Source organism: Myxine glutinosa, chromosome 12, assembly GCF_964187855.1.
Source record: "Myxine glutinosa chromosome 12, kmMyxGlut1.1, whole genome shotgun sequence".
Classification (NCBI taxonomy): domain Eukaryota; kingdom Metazoa; phylum Chordata; class Myxini; order Myxiniformes; family Myxinidae; genus Myxine; species Myxine glutinosa.
This window is the reverse complement of record NC_136272.1, coordinates 2,309,708-2,327,409: the sequence shown is the minus strand read 5'-3', so window position 1 is coordinate 2,327,409 and position 17,702 is coordinate 2,309,708. Positions and strand designations below refer to the sequence as shown.

The 17,702-nt window shown below is 45.4% G+C and overlaps 1 protein-coding gene across 3 annotated transcripts in view; it reads left to right on the top strand.

Moving 5' to 3' along the window:
- The window catches only part of PXK (PX domain containing serine/threonine kinase like), a 148,667-nt gene that overhangs the window by 95,286 nt on the left and 35,679 nt on the right, over window positions 1-17,702 (top strand). For all 3 annotated transcript variants that reach the window (XM_068133402.2, XM_068133403.2, XM_068133401.2), the window contains exon 12: window positions 5,505-5,583. In XM_068133402.2, coding sequence (XP_067989503.2) covers window positions 5,505-5,583 — 79 coding nt within the window. The remainder of the gene's footprint in view (window positions 1-5,504; window positions 5,584-17,702) is intronic.

The following is a 17,702-nucleotide window of genomic DNA, read 5'->3' as shown; positions in this document are numbered from 1 at the left end:
AGCTTCATCGTGGGAGATTCCAATAATTCTGAAAGCTTTGGTTTCAACAGCGTGAAGCCGAGCTAGGTGTGAGGCAGGAGCACCGGCCCATAGGGGAGAACAGTATTCCATTGAGCTGCGGATGAAAGCCTTGTATGTGGTGAGGAGCTCAGGTGTGCCGAGGAAGGACTTCGCACGACGGAGGATGCCCAGTCGGCGACTGGCTTTGGAGGCCAGCTTGGAAATGTGGTTTTCCCAAGAAAGATCATGGCAGATAGTGAGACCCAAAAGCTTGAGCGACAGAACTTCTTGGAGAGGATTGTTGAGAAAGTAGATGGGAGGGTTGTCCAGTCGATCTTTTCGGAGAGACATAGTAAGAGTGTGAGATTTGTCAGGATTGAAAGACATGTTCCACTTGTTTGACCAGTCTGTGATTTTGTCCAGGTCTTCAGAGAGTGAGGAGGCTGCAGACTGCCGATCTGAGGGAAGAGGAATGGAGCGGCAGAGAGTGGAGTCATCAGCAAAGAGATAGAGAGGATTTTCAAGAGAGTCAGAGAGATCATTGATGAAGACCAGAAAAAGCACGGGGCCCAGAACACTGCCTTGGGGAACTCCAGCCTGAACAGGAAGAGGAGATGAGAGAAACCCATTCAGGGCCACACGTTGATGACAACTCGAGAGGAAGTCCGCCAGCCATGCGTGGAGATTTCCATGGATACCAAAGGAGGAGAGTTTGGTGAGCAGAACGGGGTGCCAGACCGTGTCGAAGGCACGTGATATGTCAAGGGAGACAGCTCTAATTTCCTGTTTGGCATTGAGGACCTCCATCCATTGTTGAGACAGCAGAAGCAGCATGTCCAGAGTAGAGTGACCTGGTCTGAAACCAAATTGATGATCAGAGATCAAGCCATTGGAGAAGAGGAAAGATTTCATATCTGAAGCAATGATGGATTCCATGACTTTGCTGATAATTGGGAGAAGGCTAATTGGTCTGTAGTTGCTAGGATCTGTTTTTGCACCTTTTTTGTGCAAAGCGGTGATGTTGGCTGATTTCCAAGCAGATGGCAGTTGACCTTGAGCAAAAGAGAGGGTGAAGAGAACAGAGAGAGGGTGAGATAGAGCGGCAGAGCAGGATTTTAGGACCCGTGGGCTGATGCCGTCGGGTCCAGTTGCAGAATCAGAGTCGAGGGTTGACAGAAACTTTTCCACCTTGTCAGGAGGAAAGGACACGGAGTCCAGGAGCAGCAGGGTACGACTGGGTATGGTGGGTACAGAGAGGGATGGGTTTGGGACACAAGATTTAGAGGCAAACACAGAGTTGAGGCATTCAGCTTTTTCACGTGCGGAGTCAGCTGTGTAGCCGTTTGAGGTAAGGGAGGGGATGGAGGGGGAACAAACACCAGAAACGGATTTGACCAGACGCCACCAGGATTTGGAAGAGGGAGACAGATAAGAGAGTTCGGTCTTGAGCACGGAGAGATATTGTTTCCTGGCTCTCCTGAGGGTGGACACACACTTGTTTCGGGCTTTGTGAAAGGAAATGAGATTTCCTTCCGTTGGATTTGCTTTCCAGGAGATTAAGGCAAGTTGTTTCTGGGCAACAGCCTCACCACAAGATTCCGTGTACCATGGACGGGAGGAAGGGTATGACAACTGAAGACGAGATGGGATAAATCTGTGCATGAGAGAGAGCAATTTACTTTGGAAGAATTCCCAGGATGAGTTGATGTCAGAGGTGGTAGAGATGGGAGACCAGTCCAGATGATTGATGGCTGCTTGAAGACCGTGCCAGTTGGCCTGAGTGAAATGCCAGACTCGTCGACGCTGAGCAGGCTCCCTGAGGATGGTCAGAGAGATGTCCACTTTAACAAGGACATGATCAGATGATCCGATTGGAGCAGAAGAAGAGCAGCAGACATTTTCAGGGAAGTTAGTCATAACCAAGTCCAGAAGAGAAGATGTTCCGTTGACTGAGATCCGGGTCGGGAAATTGACAGATTGTGTCAGTCCCAGTGAGTCGCAGAAGTCCTTTGCTGAGGAGCCATGGCTGGTGAGAGAGGTACCCACACCCAGCCAACTGGCATGATGACAGTTGAAATCACCACATATGAGGAAGAGAGAGTTGGGATGAGTAGATAGAAGTTGGTCCATATTATCAGACAGCGAGATGTAGATGGAGTCATCACTGTTTGGTGGACGGTACAACACACATATGAACAAGAGGTGGGAGCGAAGGGGAAGCCGTAGCCAGAGGTATTCCTGGGGGTGAGGTGGAGAGAGTGCAGTGCAGGGCGAGTGAGGAAGAGAGTTTTTGATAAAGATAGCAACCCCGCCTCCAATTTTGGTGAAGATCCGGATCTACATCCAGATACTAGGATTGAAATTTTTAAAAGTGATTCTTCATCAATGAGAAATGTGGCCAAAATAGATATACAGCACGATATTTCAAAGTTGTTGACGGGTTATGACAAACTTGGTCGATGAGTTGGTTAGGTGACAATACCAAGCCGATTAGCTTTTGGTTCAGGTCCGAATCCAGACCCGGCCCGATCATAAAGATATAAAATGTAAACTGTTTAATCTGGTGCAGGTATGCGCTCTACCGAGTGCCGTTTGAGTTTAATGGTTTGAATTACCTGAGTTTTGACCCGAGTGTGATTTGGGTTTAATGGTTTGAATTACCTGAGTTTTGACCCGAGTGCCGTTTGAGTTTAATGGTTTGAATTACCTGAGTTTTGACCCGAGTGTGATTTGGGTTTAATGGTTTGAATTACCTGAGTTTTGACCCGAGTGTGGTTTGAGTTTAATTGTTTGAATTACCTGAGTTTTGACCCGAGTGCCGTTTGAGTTTAATGGTTTGAATTACCTGAGTTTTGACCCGAGTGTGATTTGGGTTTAATGGTTTGAATTACCTGAGTTTTGACCCGAGTGTGGTTTGAGTTTAATTGTTTGAATTACCTGAGTTTTGACCCGAGTGTGGTTTGGGTTTAATGGTTTGAATTACCTGAGTTTTGACCCGAGTGCCGTTTGAGTTTAATGGTTTGAATTACCTGAGTTTTGACCCGAGTGTGGTTTGGGTTTAATGGTTTGAATTACCTGAGTTTTGACCCGTGTGGGGTTTGAGTTTAATGGTTTGAATTACCTGAGTTTTGACCCGAGTGTGGTTTGGGTTTAATGGTTTGAATTACCTGCGTTTTGACCCGAGTGTGGTTTGGGTTTAATGGTTTGCATTACCTGAGTTTTGACCCGAGTGTGGTTTGGGTTTCATGGTTTGAATTACCTGAGTTTTGACCCGAGTGTGGTTTGGGTTTAATGGTTTGAATTACCTGAGTTTTGACCCGAGTGCCGTTTGAGTTTAATGGTTTGAATTACCTGAGTTTTGACCCGAGTGTGGTTTGGGTTTAATGGTTTGAATTACCTGAGTTTTGACCCGAGTGTGGTTTGAGTTTAATTGTTTGAATTACCTGAGTTTTGACCCGAGTGTGGTTTGGGTTTAATGGTTTGAATTACCTGAGTTTTGACCCGAGTGCCGTTTGAGTTTAATGGTTTGAATTACCTGAGTTTTGACCCGAGTGTGGTTTGGGTTTAATGGTTTGAATTACCTGAGTTTTGACCCGTGTGGGGTTTGAGTTTAATGGTTTGAATTACCTGAGTTTTGACCCGAGTGTGGTTTGGGTTTAATGGTTTGAATTACCTGCGTTTTGACCCGAGTGTGGTTTGGGTTTAATGGTTTGCATTACCTGAGTTTTGACCCGAGTGTGGTTTGGGTTTCATGGTTTGAATTACCTGAGTTTTGACCCGAGTGTGGTTTGGGTTTAATGGTTTGAATTACCTGAGTTTTGACCCGAGTGCGGTTTGGGTTTTATGGTTTGAATTACCTGAGTTTTGACCCGAGTGTGATTTGGGTTTAATGGTTTGAATTACCTGAGTTTTGACCCGAGTGTGGTTTGGGTTTAATGGTTTGAATTACCTGAGTTTTGACCCGAGTGTGGTTTGGGTTTAATGGTTTGAATTACCTGCGTTTTGACCCGAGTGTGGTTTGGGTTTAATGGTTTGAATTACCTGAGTTTTGACCCGAGTGCCGTTTGAGTTTAATGGTTTGAATTACCTGAGTTTTGACCCGAGTGTGGTTTGGGTTTAATGGTTTGAATTACCTGAGTTTTGACTCGTGTGGGGTTTGAGTTTAATGGTTTGAATTACCTGAGTTTTGACCCGAGTGTGGTTTGGGTTTAATGGTTTGAATTACCTGCGTTTTGACCCGAGTGTGGTTTGGGTTTAATGGTTTGCATTACCTGAGTTTTGACCCGAGTGTGGTTTGGGTTTAATGGTTTGAATTACCTGCGTTTTGACCCGAGTGTGGTTTGGGTTTAATGGTTTGAATTACCTGAGTTTTGACCCGAGTGCGGTTTGGGTTTAATGGTTTGAATTACCTGAGTTTTGACCCGAGTGTGGTTTGGGTTTAATGGTTTGAATTACCTGCGTTTTGACCCGAGTGTGGTTTGGGTTTAATGGTTTGCATTACCTGAGTTTTGACCCGAGTGTGGTTTGGGTTTAATGGTTTGAATTACCTGCGTTTTGACCCGAGTGTGGTTTGGGTTTAATGGTTTGAATTACCTGAGTTTTGACCCGAGTGCGGTTTGGGTTTCATGGTTTGAATTACCTGAGTTTTGACCCGAGTGTGGTTTGGGTTTAATGGTTTGAATTACCTGAGTTTTGACCCGAGTGCCGTTTGAGTTTAATGGTTTGAATTACCTGAGTTTTGACCCGAGTGTGGTTTGGGTTTAATGGTTTGAATTACCTGCGTTTTGACCCGAGTGTGGTTTGGGTTTAATGGTTTGCATTACCTGAGTTTTGACCCGAGTGTGGTTTGGGTTTAATGGTTTGAATTACCTGCGTTTTGACCCGAGTGTGGTTTGGGTTTAATGGTTTGAATTACCTGAGTTTTGACCCGAGTGCGGTTTGGGTTTCATGGTTTGAATTACCTGAGTTTTGACCCGAGTGTGGTTTGGGTTTAATGGTTTGAATTACCTGAGTTTTGACCCGAGTGCCGTTTGAGTTTAATGGTTTGAATTACCTGAGTTTTGACCCGAGTGTGGTTTGGGTTTAATGGTTTGAATTACCTGAGTTTTGACCCGAGTGTGGTTTGGGTTTAATGGTTTGAATTACCTGAGTTTTGACCCGAGTGCGGTTTGGGTTTAATGGTTTGAATTACCTGAGTTTTGACCCGAGTGCGGTTTGGGTTTAATGGTTTGCATTACCTGAGTTTTGACCCGAGTGTGGTTTGGGTTTAATGGTTTGAATTACCTGCGTTTTGACCCGAGTGTGGTTTGGGTTTAATGGTTTGAATTACCTGAGTTTTGACCCGAGTGCGGTTTGGGTTTTATGGTTTGAATTACCTGAGTTTTGACCCGAGTGCGGTTTGGGTTTTATGGTTTGAATGATTTTCTCTGATTTGATGCTCGTGAAGTGCAGTTGTTGTAACCCTGTAAATTTCCTTCCCTTTCTTGTTTTTCTCGGCCTCCAAGCATCCGTTTTGGAGTCTATTCTTTCTGCAGATGCTGTTCGAAGTAGTCTTCCAACCATTCCAATGCTCCTGGATTCACCGTAAGAATAACACAAACTTAAAAAGTACTGCCGCTTCTGCAACTAATTTATGTAAATAGTCATCTACATATGACGCAAGCAAAAAAGGTGTAATTTTTGATCTTCCCCATCTCCTTGTATGTTTTCTTCTTCTTTCCTTTTGTCTCCTTATTCGTATGTCTTCCTACATTATTATTTTTCCTTTTTACCTCTCTTCCTTCTCAAACTTTTTTTCATATATTATCCTCTCTTTTTGCATACATATGTGGATGACAATTATGATATTATGTGCCCTCTTAACTCTGCCCTACTTTATTGTACTTTCTGACAATTCTTCAATGCCACGTAATCTTCATCGCTTCTGACATAAAATCCATCCTCCTCTCCAATGGCTTGATCTCAAATCATCAATTTGGATTCAGACCAGGTCATTCGACTCTGGACATGCTGCTTCTGCTTTCTCAACAATTGATGGAGGTCCTCAATGCCAAACAGGAATTCATAGCTGTCTCCCTTGACATATCTCCTGCCTTCGATACGGTCTGGCACCCCTCTCTGCTCACCAAACTCTCCTCCTATGGTATCCATGGAAAACTCCACGCTTGGCTTGCGGACTTCCTCTCTGGTCACAGTCAACGTGTGGCCCTGAATGGAATTCTCTCATCTCCCTTTTCTGTTCAGGCTGAAGTTCGTCAAGGCAGTGTTCTGGGCCCTGTGCTTTTTCTGGTCTTCCTTAATGATCTCTCCGACTCTCTGGAAAATTCTCTCTATCTCTTTGCTGACGACTCCACTCTTTGCCACTCCATTTCTCATCCCTCAGATCGGCAGTCTGCAGCCTCTTCACTCTCTGCAGACCTGGAGAAAATGAGACTGGTCAAACAAGTGGAACATGTCTTTCAATCCTGACAAATCTCACACTCTTACTATGTCTCTCCGAAAAGACCGACTGGAAAACCCTCCCATCTACTTTCTCAACAATCCTCTCCAAGTAGTTGTCACTCAAGCTTTTGGGTCTCACTATCTGCCATGATCTTTCCTGGGAAAACCACATTTCCAAGCTGGCCTCCAACACCAGTTGCCGTCTTGGCATCCTCCATCGTGGGCAAGTCCTTTCTGGGCACTTCTGAGCTCCTCACCACATACAAGGCTTTCATCCGCAGCTTGATGGAATACTGCTCTCCCCTCTGGGCTGGTACTCCTGCCTCAGACCTAGCTCGGCTTCACGCTGTTGAAACCAAAGCTTTCGGAATCATTAGAATCTCCCGCGATGAAGCTGATTCTGAGGGCCTTTCACTCACTCACCGCAGGCAGGTTGGTGGTCTTTCTGTCTTCCGACTCCTCTCCGGCCTTGCTCCCCCTGCTCTGTCTGTGCTCTGCTCCCCAAATATTCCTGCATGACGCACAAGATCTGCCAGCAACCCTCTTCTGGTGAAACTGCCAAAATCAAGACTCTGCTCACCTCACGCCTTCATGCCTCTTTTCTCCTACCTCTGGAACAACTCCCAAACTCTCTTCAATCCCACTCCTCCCTCCAGGTCTTTAAAACAGCTGTTCACCACCATCTCTTATCTTCCCCCATCCGAATCCTTGGTCTTTTCTACCCCTGTTAAAACACCCCAAATCCACCTCTTTCAAATCCCCAACTTGTTTCCTGAAATTCCTCGTGGTGTTGATTTGCTTTATATTGTGTACCCCTCCCTCTTCCCCCAGCCCCCCTCCCCCTCCCACAGATCTACCGAAGTCCCTGTTCTCTTCTGTTGTTGTGCTTCCCTCTCTCCTCCTCTTATCTCCCGCTCCCTTCATTGCATGTTTTATGTGTATGTGCATGTTTTCATGTTCAATGTGTTAGCTCTTACACGAGCCTCGAATCTGTATACAAAAAAAAAAGTACAACTAAGTAAAGTGATCTTTAAGGACCCCACATCACCAAATTTAAGCCACCCCTTTTCTGTAGCCATGGAATCATTGTTTTAAGCCTCCCTGCTTGGGTCTGTATCGATTTTCTTTTTTTCTGCAATTAGTCTAGTAGGAAGACTAGGTCCCCCTGCACCCCCCGGAGATATACTTCTAATCAGTGTTTCTAGATTGGAAAAAATGTGTAGAAAATGACTAGCTATGGCCCCAAGCTGAAAAAATGTCCCACATACCATTTTTATGCAAATTACTGCTGCCATTATCAAAAAAACGATTTTTGACATATCTCAGCCAATATTGCAGATAATTGAAAAATGAAGGTGTCTAGACCCATGTTTTGAAGGGCATAGATCATGATAGAACTATTCATAACATGATTACATGTGTCTATGGTATACTAGTATGCATATTAATGCTGTAATTACAAAATAATCAGTTTTACAAATGATAAGGATACGTTAATACTGCAGATAACTTAACATGGTACATAAGGGGTCTAAACCCAGGTATTTTCAAGGTTAAATGTCAACAAGATGCTCCTGAGTCTTGCATAGGGGCGGGACATTGGCAGTAACATTGGTACCACTCAACTTTTCTTCCCACCATTGACTTTGTATTGCGAGAGATTTTCACTTGCTTATTTAAAGGTTTCTCACCCAGCCCACGTAAAATCTACCAACTCCTGCTGTTAACTCCCAAACATATTTTTTTATGTTATCCAATCACAGTGCAGAAATGACAGACTAGAGATCCAAATTAGTGCTGCTATAGCTGCCATTTTACATTTCCATCCATGTAACATGCGCGCTCGCGCGCTCGTATCAATTGGTAATGTCGCGCGCTCGTATCAATTGGTAACGTTGATGTTATTGAATACCTCAGTTGAAAGTTCAGTCTTCCATTCCATCTGTGTGTTGTTCTTGGTATTCATCCTCCAATCTAGCCAGGTAAGATGCTAACTATAATGTTACTCACACTCTTGACTTCAGTTTCTGCATGAAATCATAAACAGGCAGAATAACAGCTGAGCCAGCTAGCACCATGTTAGCTAACGTTAAAGCTAGCCTCATCTATGTACAGTATGTTCCTAATGTCGGTGTAACTTAAACTTTTGTTAATGCCAAACATGAGACATATCTGTTGACTTCTGTATATGAATTGAACCAGAAAGAGGCACGACAGCTGAGCTAGCTACAGTAACTTAGCACAATGTTTCATTGGCCTAGATAGCTAACGTTAGTGTGGAAGAATTTAGATGTTTTAGCTATTAGCACTTTTGATGCCACTAAACATGGTTTAGTCAGCTAAAAAGTACCCTAGTGTAGAACATGACTCAGAACCTCTGTTACCTCACTGAAAACTCAGAGCCTCCTTTCACAGGCACTTTTAACATCATTCGTGATTTCTTATTTGTCATTTAACAGTGATGGTAGACATCGACAGCAAGCATGCCCAAAAGAAAACGGAGTGTAGAACCTGCAGCCCAAAGCTCTCCTCCTACATGCATCCTTCATGTACCATCCATGTCTGATCATGGGGATTTCACGCCCCTCCGTAAAATTAAAGGATCTGCTTCAGAAAAACTGCAACTGCTTCAAAAGATCCGGGATAGACGTCTCAACCAACCGCATGACTCCCCATGTCGTATGCAATCAGTATGTGATCAGATCCCGGCAACTCTTCCTGATGACCTAGAAAGAGTAGGATATCACAGCAAGTGTTATAAGCACTTTGTCCGCCACTTTCATCGTCTGGGAGATGATACAGAACCAGGGCCATCAACCTCATCATGGCATCACTCTCCTCGTAAACCAGGAGGTTCTGCTGAACCCATCTTCCCGCCAGAGTGTATATTTTGTGAGAAAGTTGAGACCAAAGATGCTCATCGCAATACTGAGAGGCCTACAACCTTCCCATCCTTTAAAAACAAAGAAAATGCATGGGAGCAAATCGAAACACGGGCTGAGAAAATGGGTCTCTATCGACTCCATCGAAAGGTGAAAAACAAAGACCTCTTTGCATGTGAGGCCAAACACCATCCGTCATGTTTTAAAGCTTTCCGCACAGCATTCTACAACTATGAGCGTGCGATTCACAGAGCCGAAGCACCAAAGGAGCAGGCTTGCATGTCAGCCGCCCATGAAAAGGCATTCAACTCAGTACTGGAACACATTCAAACCCAGGTCATCCAGCAGAATAAAGTTCTACAGCTTTCTTCCTTGCGCTTGCTCTATGTCGAGGAACTGAAACTGAATGGATATGAGAACTCAAATTATCGGTCAGAGAAACTACTGAAACGCCTACAGAATGACCCAATCAAGGAGCATATCCACTTCACGAAGGTTGATCATGACAAATGTGATGTCATTTCTTTCTGGCTTGTGCACAGCTCAAACATAACAGTTTCCAATGCTCTCGCACGAGCATTCACACTCGGAAGCACAAACAAGAACCAAAATGTTGCCCTCCAACTTCGCCAGGGTATTCTACAGGCTTTCAGAGAGTGTAAAGACCAACCATGGCCACCAACAGCTGAAGACATGGAGCTCAATCCTGAAGACATCCTACCTCCAGACCTTGTCCGCTTTCTCAGCGTGCTAATGACTGGCAAGGAGGGCATCGAGACAGAAAAGGTGAAGCGTCTGGTCTTCTCCATTGGACAAGATCTGTGCCGTGCAGTGTCAGATGGAAAATGGAAGTTACCAAAGCACATTCTCCTCTGTGTGACTGTAAGGCACCTGTTCCGAAGCAAACAGCTCACCACAATACTACACAGGCTTGGACACTCTGAGAGCTACGATTTCGCCTTGGAGTTGGAAACTGCTCTCGCCAAGGTCCTGGATGAAGTCTCAACTTATCGTACACCACAAATTGTGACAGGAGAGGGCAACCTTGTATTCCACTGTGAGTGGGACAACTTGAATAAAACCACTACCAGTGTGCACGGCAGCAACATTGTAAACAGTGCTGGAGGAATCATGGTGCAGGAGGTCAAGCCCGGGTTTGAGAGCAGCAAGGACCGAATGCTACCTACCATCAATAGGTCACAACAGCGTAGCCTGAAGGTCGACACACCAAAAACTCTCCCACCCTTGCACTTTACTCGCGTTGGCCCGAAGTTCCCTGAAGGCTCATCATTCACACCGCCAGCAGAGAATGACACAGTCTATGCCACTACGATGCAAGAGTACTACATCTGGCTCTTCATCAGATACATCGGAAGCTGTGGCCTGCAGCCTGTGCCTGGGCTAGGGGGTTTCACCTCTGCAACTGGTTCTCCCCCACCCAGCAAATCAACAGTCGACTACTGCACGCCTATCCACCAACCGATCACAGACAACGCAGTTGTTCGTGAGCTACTGAAGCGTTCCGAGGCAGCAACTGCTGAGGTGGGTCAGAGATGGGTCCTGAATACATTTGATCTGGGTGTCTGCATGAAAGCCCTTCCCATCATCTGGCGCTGGCCAAATGAATTTGCTAGTCATGTAGTAACGATTGGACCCTTCCACACATCCATGAACTACATCGGGATGCTCACTGGACACAAGATGCGTGGTTCTGGATATGCAGAGATTCTCTTTGAGGCACAACTAGTAACAAGTGGATCTCTCAAAGGTGTTCTCAGTGGAAAGGCCTACGCAAAGTCCCTCTTTTGCCTCAAAACAGTGTGTGAGGCAATGGAGAGGCTGTTGATGGAGAGATTCACTGAGGAGGAGAACATCATGATCTCTGACCCTGCTGTGCTTCTCAGAATGACCCAGTCTTGCAACCGAGAGCACCTCGATGAAGCCCTCAAAGACCCCTCAACTCTACTCCTCATCAAAAAGTACCATGCCTTTGAGGAAAAGGTGCGCAAGGGCCACCTGGGGAAGACAGCTGCCTTCTGGATGTCGTTCATTACCCACTGCCATCTTGTCTTCATGCTCCTCCACTCTGTGAAGACCAACAACCTCCAGCTGTTTCACAAGTGTAACGGAGAGATGGCAGATATCTTCTTCGCCTTTGACGGACACAACTACTCCAGGTTTGTGTAGCATACATGGTAAAATGTATAACCATCACTGAGTAGATTTTAATTGATACTTGGGTTCATGTATTATGAGAGGAGCTATTCCAATAAATGTCTACAGTATTTCCCTCTCTGTACTTTACTAATTAGCATATAAAGCACTAATTAGCATACTAGTATACCATAGACACATGTAATCATGTTATGAATAGTTCTATCATGATCTATGCCCTTCAAAACATGGGTCTAGACACCTTCATTTTTCAATTATCTGCAATATTGGCTGAGATATGTCAAAAATCGTTTTTTTGATAATGGCAGCAGTAATTTGCATAAAAATGGTATGTGGGACATTTTTTCAGCTTGGGGCCATAGCTAGTCATTTTCTACACATTTTTTCCAATCTAGAAACACTGATTAGAAGTATATCTCCGGGGGGTGCAGGGGGACCTAGTCTTCCTACTAGACTAAATCTATATACCGGTGGGCTCATACCGGTTAGTCGGTATATACCGGTAAATTGGTATCAAAAAATATATGTACAAATAACTATGTACAAATGTAACTCCTGACAAATCCTGACAAATCTCACACTCTTACAATGTCTCTCCGAAAAGACCGACTGGACAACCCTCCCATCTACTTTCTGAATAATCCTCTCAAAGAAGTTCTGTCACTCAAACTTTTGGGTCTCACAATCTGCCATGATCTTTCCTGGGAAAACCACATTTCAAATCTGGCCTCCAAAGCCAGTCGCCGACTGGGCATCCTCCGTCGTGCGAAGTCCTTCCTTGGCACACCTGAGCTCCTCACCACGTACAAGGCTTTCATCCGCAGCTCAATGGAATACTGCTCTCCCCTCTGGGCTGGTGCTCCTGCCTCACACCTAGCTCGTCTTCACGCTGTTGAAAGCAAAGCATTCAGAATCATTGGAATCTCCCGCGATGAAGCTAACTCCAAGGGCCTTTCACTCACTCACCGCAGGCAGGTAGGTGGTCTTTCCGTCTTCTACCGACTCTTCTCTGGCCTTGCCCCCCCAGCTCTCTCTGGGCTCTGTCCCGCAAATATTCCTACAGGTCGCACAAGATCTGCCTGCAACCCTCTTATGGTTAAACTGCCAAAATCAAGACTCTCTGCTCACCTTCGCTCCTTCATTCCTCTTTTCTCCCGCCTCTGGAACAAACTCCCTCACTCTCTTCAATCCCACTCCACCCTCCAGGTCTTTAAAACAGCTGTTCACCACCATCTCTTATCTTCCCCCATCCAAAACCTTGATCTTTTCTATCCCCGATAATTTCACCCCAATTCCACTTTTTGAAATACCAACTTCTGACCTGGAAGTCCTTGGTGTCCTTGTGTTTTATACTTCTCCCACCCCCCACCCCCCCACCCCTTCCCACGACTCCTCCCCCCGAGCCCTCTCCCTCCCACACATCTCCCTGCTCTCAAATGTTGTGTGCTCTCAAGTGTTTGTGTGCTTCCCATTCTCTTGTCTTCCACTCCCTCTTTTTATATATTTTGTTTGTCTGGTTGATTTGTTTGTGAAGTAAATGTCAGCTCTTTCACGAGCCTCGATTCAGTATCCAAAAAAAATAAAATAAATAAAAACTCCCCCCAAAATAGGAATTTGCTTTCTTCTCCGAAACTACACACACAATTCCCATGAAACTTCACCACAACTTTCACCACCCGTGATGTACCAAAGTTTGTTCACGGCATTAAAAAGATCTGCCCCTTTCGGGGGCCAAGGGGGAGAGGGAGGGGGGTTACCCCCAAAATAAGTATTTGATTTCTTCTCAGAAACTACACATACATATCCCGCCCCCTCATAGCTGTGTGTTTTACCGCAAACAGCAAATGAAACTTTACCACAACCTTCATCACCCATGTTGTACCAACGTTAGTTCCTGGCATTTAAAAAATCGGGGTCCAACATATATGGGTGGGTGGGGGGGAGGGGCTGGTCCCCCAAAATAGTCATTTGCTTTTTTCTCTGAAACTACACACAATATTTTGGTGAAACTTCACCACAACCTTCATCATTTGTGATGTACCAATGTTTGTTCAAGGCATTGGAAAAATTGGGGTCTGAGGAGGTACATGGGGTGGGAAGGGGGGGTTGCCCCCCAAAATAGGTATTTGTTTGTTTGTTTAAAAGTCTTGTGATTATGTTGGTATGGTTCAACATGCTGCCCTGTCTTCCATAGCAAGCATTGAAATGGGTTTAAAATACCTTTAGTCGGTGCAGTGTACTGTTTATTTTACCAGGTGAGCGCCAGGTGTATCGCCTCTATGTTTCACTTAAACATTGTTGGTATATGATTTTCCTTTGCTTCACTTTGTGTTTATTGCAAAAGGTAACATTAAATTTGGATTTCTGATTAAAACTGACTTCACTGAAATATTCAATGCAAAGAAGTCCATAAATGTTGCTTCAGCCTTTTGATGTCTGCATGAGTCTGTTTGACTTGCCAACCCCATTCAGTCTCTAAAAGTTGGTCTTACATTAATTTGGAAAGGCATACACTGTTGGAAGTTGTATTTCAACAGCCCACAGCAATGTACCGTTTTGGTATGTTGAATCTTTAAGGCCTCTCATGCTCTTCGGTCGAAGCACTTTCCAGTTGAACTGGTTTTGTTGACGAGCCGCCTTTTGTTCCCTTATTTATGTTGGTCAGGCATCCAAATGTGTTAGATAGCTTGCAGCGCCGACAGCTTGAAACACATTTTGCAAAAACAGAAAATATTACCATTGGATACAACAACAACAACATGCATTTTAAGGCCATGTTCCCTGCTAGAGCGGGGGTTAGCCTTGCGGTCCCCATGACAATCTTCTCCATTTTGCCCTACTTTCTGCATCTCTCCTTGTTAACCCCCTTGCCTGTATTTCTTCTTCCACCATCTTTAGCCAAGTCTTTCTCGGTCTTCCCCGTCCTCGACTTCCTTCTACATTCATTTCCATCACTCTTCTCAACCAGTCACTTTCATCCTTCCTCCACACATGACCAAACCATCTCAACCTGTTCCTCTTCACAGCATCAATCACAGGCTCTATTCCTATCATCTTTCCCAATTCATCATTTGTCTTCCTCTCTCTCAACGATACTCCGCACATCCACCAAACCATTCGCATTTCCACCCTTTCCAGCCTTCGTTGCTGCTCTTCGTTCATTTATAATAATAATAATAATTCATTTATTTTGTATACCCATGTCTCGCTCCCATAAATCATAACACTTCTCACACATGCAGCATACACCTTTCCCTTCAGCTTCAACGACACTCCCCTCCTCATCAGCACGCCACTCAGTTCCCGGAACTTCTTCCCTGCACATCTCACTCTAGCAACCGTTGCCGAGTCTGATCCACCTTCTCCATTCAGCATGTCTCCGAGGTAGCAAAATTTTTCACACCTTCCAGCTTCACGCCGTCTCCAAGATCCAACTCAACATTTCCTCCATCTGCAGCTCCCTCTGTGCACACCTCACATTTGAATGCAGCTGCCACACTGGTAAATGACCCTCTCAGACCACTGCATTTTTGATGAACCCACTCGGCGCACATTATACATTGAATGGAGTTCCCTCCGACACCCTTCCTGCACATGGCCACTTCCCAGTTCTTTCCACCTCACCACATGCTTTACCACTTGCCATCACCTTCGTCTTTCCGATATTCACCTTTAGACCTTTTGTCTTCATACATTCCTTCCACTTGTTCATCTTTTCCTTCAGTCCATCCATACTTTCCGCAATCAACACCAGATCATCTGCATACAACAACTCCCACGGTCAACCCTCCTTTACATTCTGAGCCAGCACCTTCATCACAGCTACAAATAGTAGTGAACTTAGTACCGACCCCTGAGGCACTCCCACCTTCACCTCACCTCAAACTCGCCACTGTTCCCGTCCTTCGTCCTTACAGCTGGCGCGCTCTTTTGTACATTGCCATCACTACTCTGATCAACCATTCCTCCACTCCTAACTTCCTCAATGCCCATGTCAATACTTCGTGTGGAACCCTATCGAATGCTTTCTCCAGATCAACAATCCCAAGAAACAACTTCTTCCTCTTCTCCATGTGCTTCTCCTGCAACTGCCTCACAATAAAGAGCGCATCTGTCGTTCCTCTTCCGAGCATAAATCCAAACTGCATTTCGTCGATCTTCACCTTCTTCCTTATCCTCCTCTCCAACACCCTTTCCAATACCTTCATTCCATGCTCCAATAACTATCACTCGGTACGAGCCACACTCCAGAGGGTCACCTTTCCCCTTGTATAGAGGGACGAGGGTACTCAGTTCCCAAGCCACTGGAATGCGGCCTTCTTTCACCACCAGATTACAGATCTGTCATTCTCTTCACACCCCAACTTCCTGCTGCCTTCAACATATCTCCCACAACTCCCGTTGGCCCTCCCGCTTTTCTACTCTTCATTGCTTTTATCGCTTCCTCAACTTCCTTCTGAGTTATCTTCTCTGCCGGTCCTAAAACTGGGTTACTCTCCATGTTGCCATGCCATTCATTCTCTGCATTCAACAGCATTTCCATATATCTTTTCCATCTTCCTTTAATTCCATCTGGGTCCACAACGATTTGTCCCACTTCATCCTTCAAGCAACTCACCCCCATCACATCACACCTCTCTTTCGCGATCTGCTTTGCAATCCTGAATACCGCTCTCTGACCCTCTTCCAAATCTAAGCTTTCTCCAAACATTTTCCGACATGCCTCCTGCGCCTTTGCTACCTCTTTCTTTGCAGCCTTCTTGGCTGCCTTATAACTTTCATGCTCTGCTTTTTCTGCTCCCGTACCCTTCGCCTTCTGCCACTCCTTGAACTTCTTCCTCTTCTCGTCAATCCTCTTTCCAACTTCATCATCCCACCACCATGTTTCCGAGTGCCTCGGTGGTCCTTTTGTCCATCCACATACCTCACCAACGGCTCCCAACAGACTATCTTTCATTGACATCCAACCACTTTCAAACTCAACTACATCATCCTCTACCCTACTCAGCCTCTCTATTAATGCCTCCCTTACTGTCACCTCTTTCAACCTCCACACCTTCATTCTCGGTTGGTACTTCACCCGCTGTTGGGTTGTGAAGACGTTGGGGTGTGAAGAGAATGACAGAGATCTGCAATGTGGTGGTGAAAGAAGGCCGCATTCCAGTGGATTGGGAACTGAGTACCCTCGTCCCTCGATACAAGCGGAAAGGTGACCCTCTGGAGTGTGGCTCGTACCGAGCGATAAAGTTATTGGAGCATGGAATGAAGGTATTGGAAAGGGTGTTGGAGAGGAGGATAAGGAAGAAGGTGAAGATTGACGAAATTTAGTTCGGATTTATGCCAGGAAGAGGAACGACAGACGCGCTCTTTAATGTGAGGCAGTTGCAGGAGAAGTACATGTAGAAGAGGAAGAAGTTGTTTCTTGGGTTTGTTGATCTGGAGAAAGCATTCGATGGGGTTCCACGTAAAGTATTGGCATGGGCATTGAGAAGTTGGGAGTGGAGGAATGGTTGATCAGACTAGTGATGGCAATGTACAAAAGAGCGTGCACAGCTGAAAGGACGAAGGACGGGAACAGTGGTGAGTTTGAGGTGAAGGTGGGAGTGCATCAGGGGTCAGTACGAAGTCCACGACTATTTGTAGCTGTGATGGAAGTGCTGGCTCAGAACATAAAGGAGGGTTTACCGTGGGAGTTGTTGTGTGCAGATGATCTGGTGTTGATTGCGGAAAGTATGGATGGACTGAAGGAAAAGATGAACATGTGGAAGGAATGTATGGAGACAAAAGGTCTGAAGGTGAATATCGGAAAGACGAAGGTGATGGCAAGTGGTAAAGCATGTGGTGAGGTGGAAAGAACTGGGAAGTGGCCGTGTGCTGTGTGCAGGAAGGGTGTCTGAGTGAACTCCATTCATTGTACAATGTGCGCTGAGTGGGTTCATCAAAAATGTAGTGGTCTGAGAGGGTCATTAACCAGTGTGGCAGCTACATTCAAATGTAAGGTGTGCACAGAGGGAGCTGCAGATGGAGGAAATGTTAAGTTGGATCTTGGAGATGGCGTGAAGCTGGAAGGTGTGAAAACATTTTGCTACCTCGGAGACATGCTGAATGGAGAAGGTGGATCAGACTCCGCAACGGTTCCTCGAGTGAGATGTGCATGGAAGAAGTTTCGGGAACTCAGTGGCGTGCTGATGAGGAGGGGAGTGT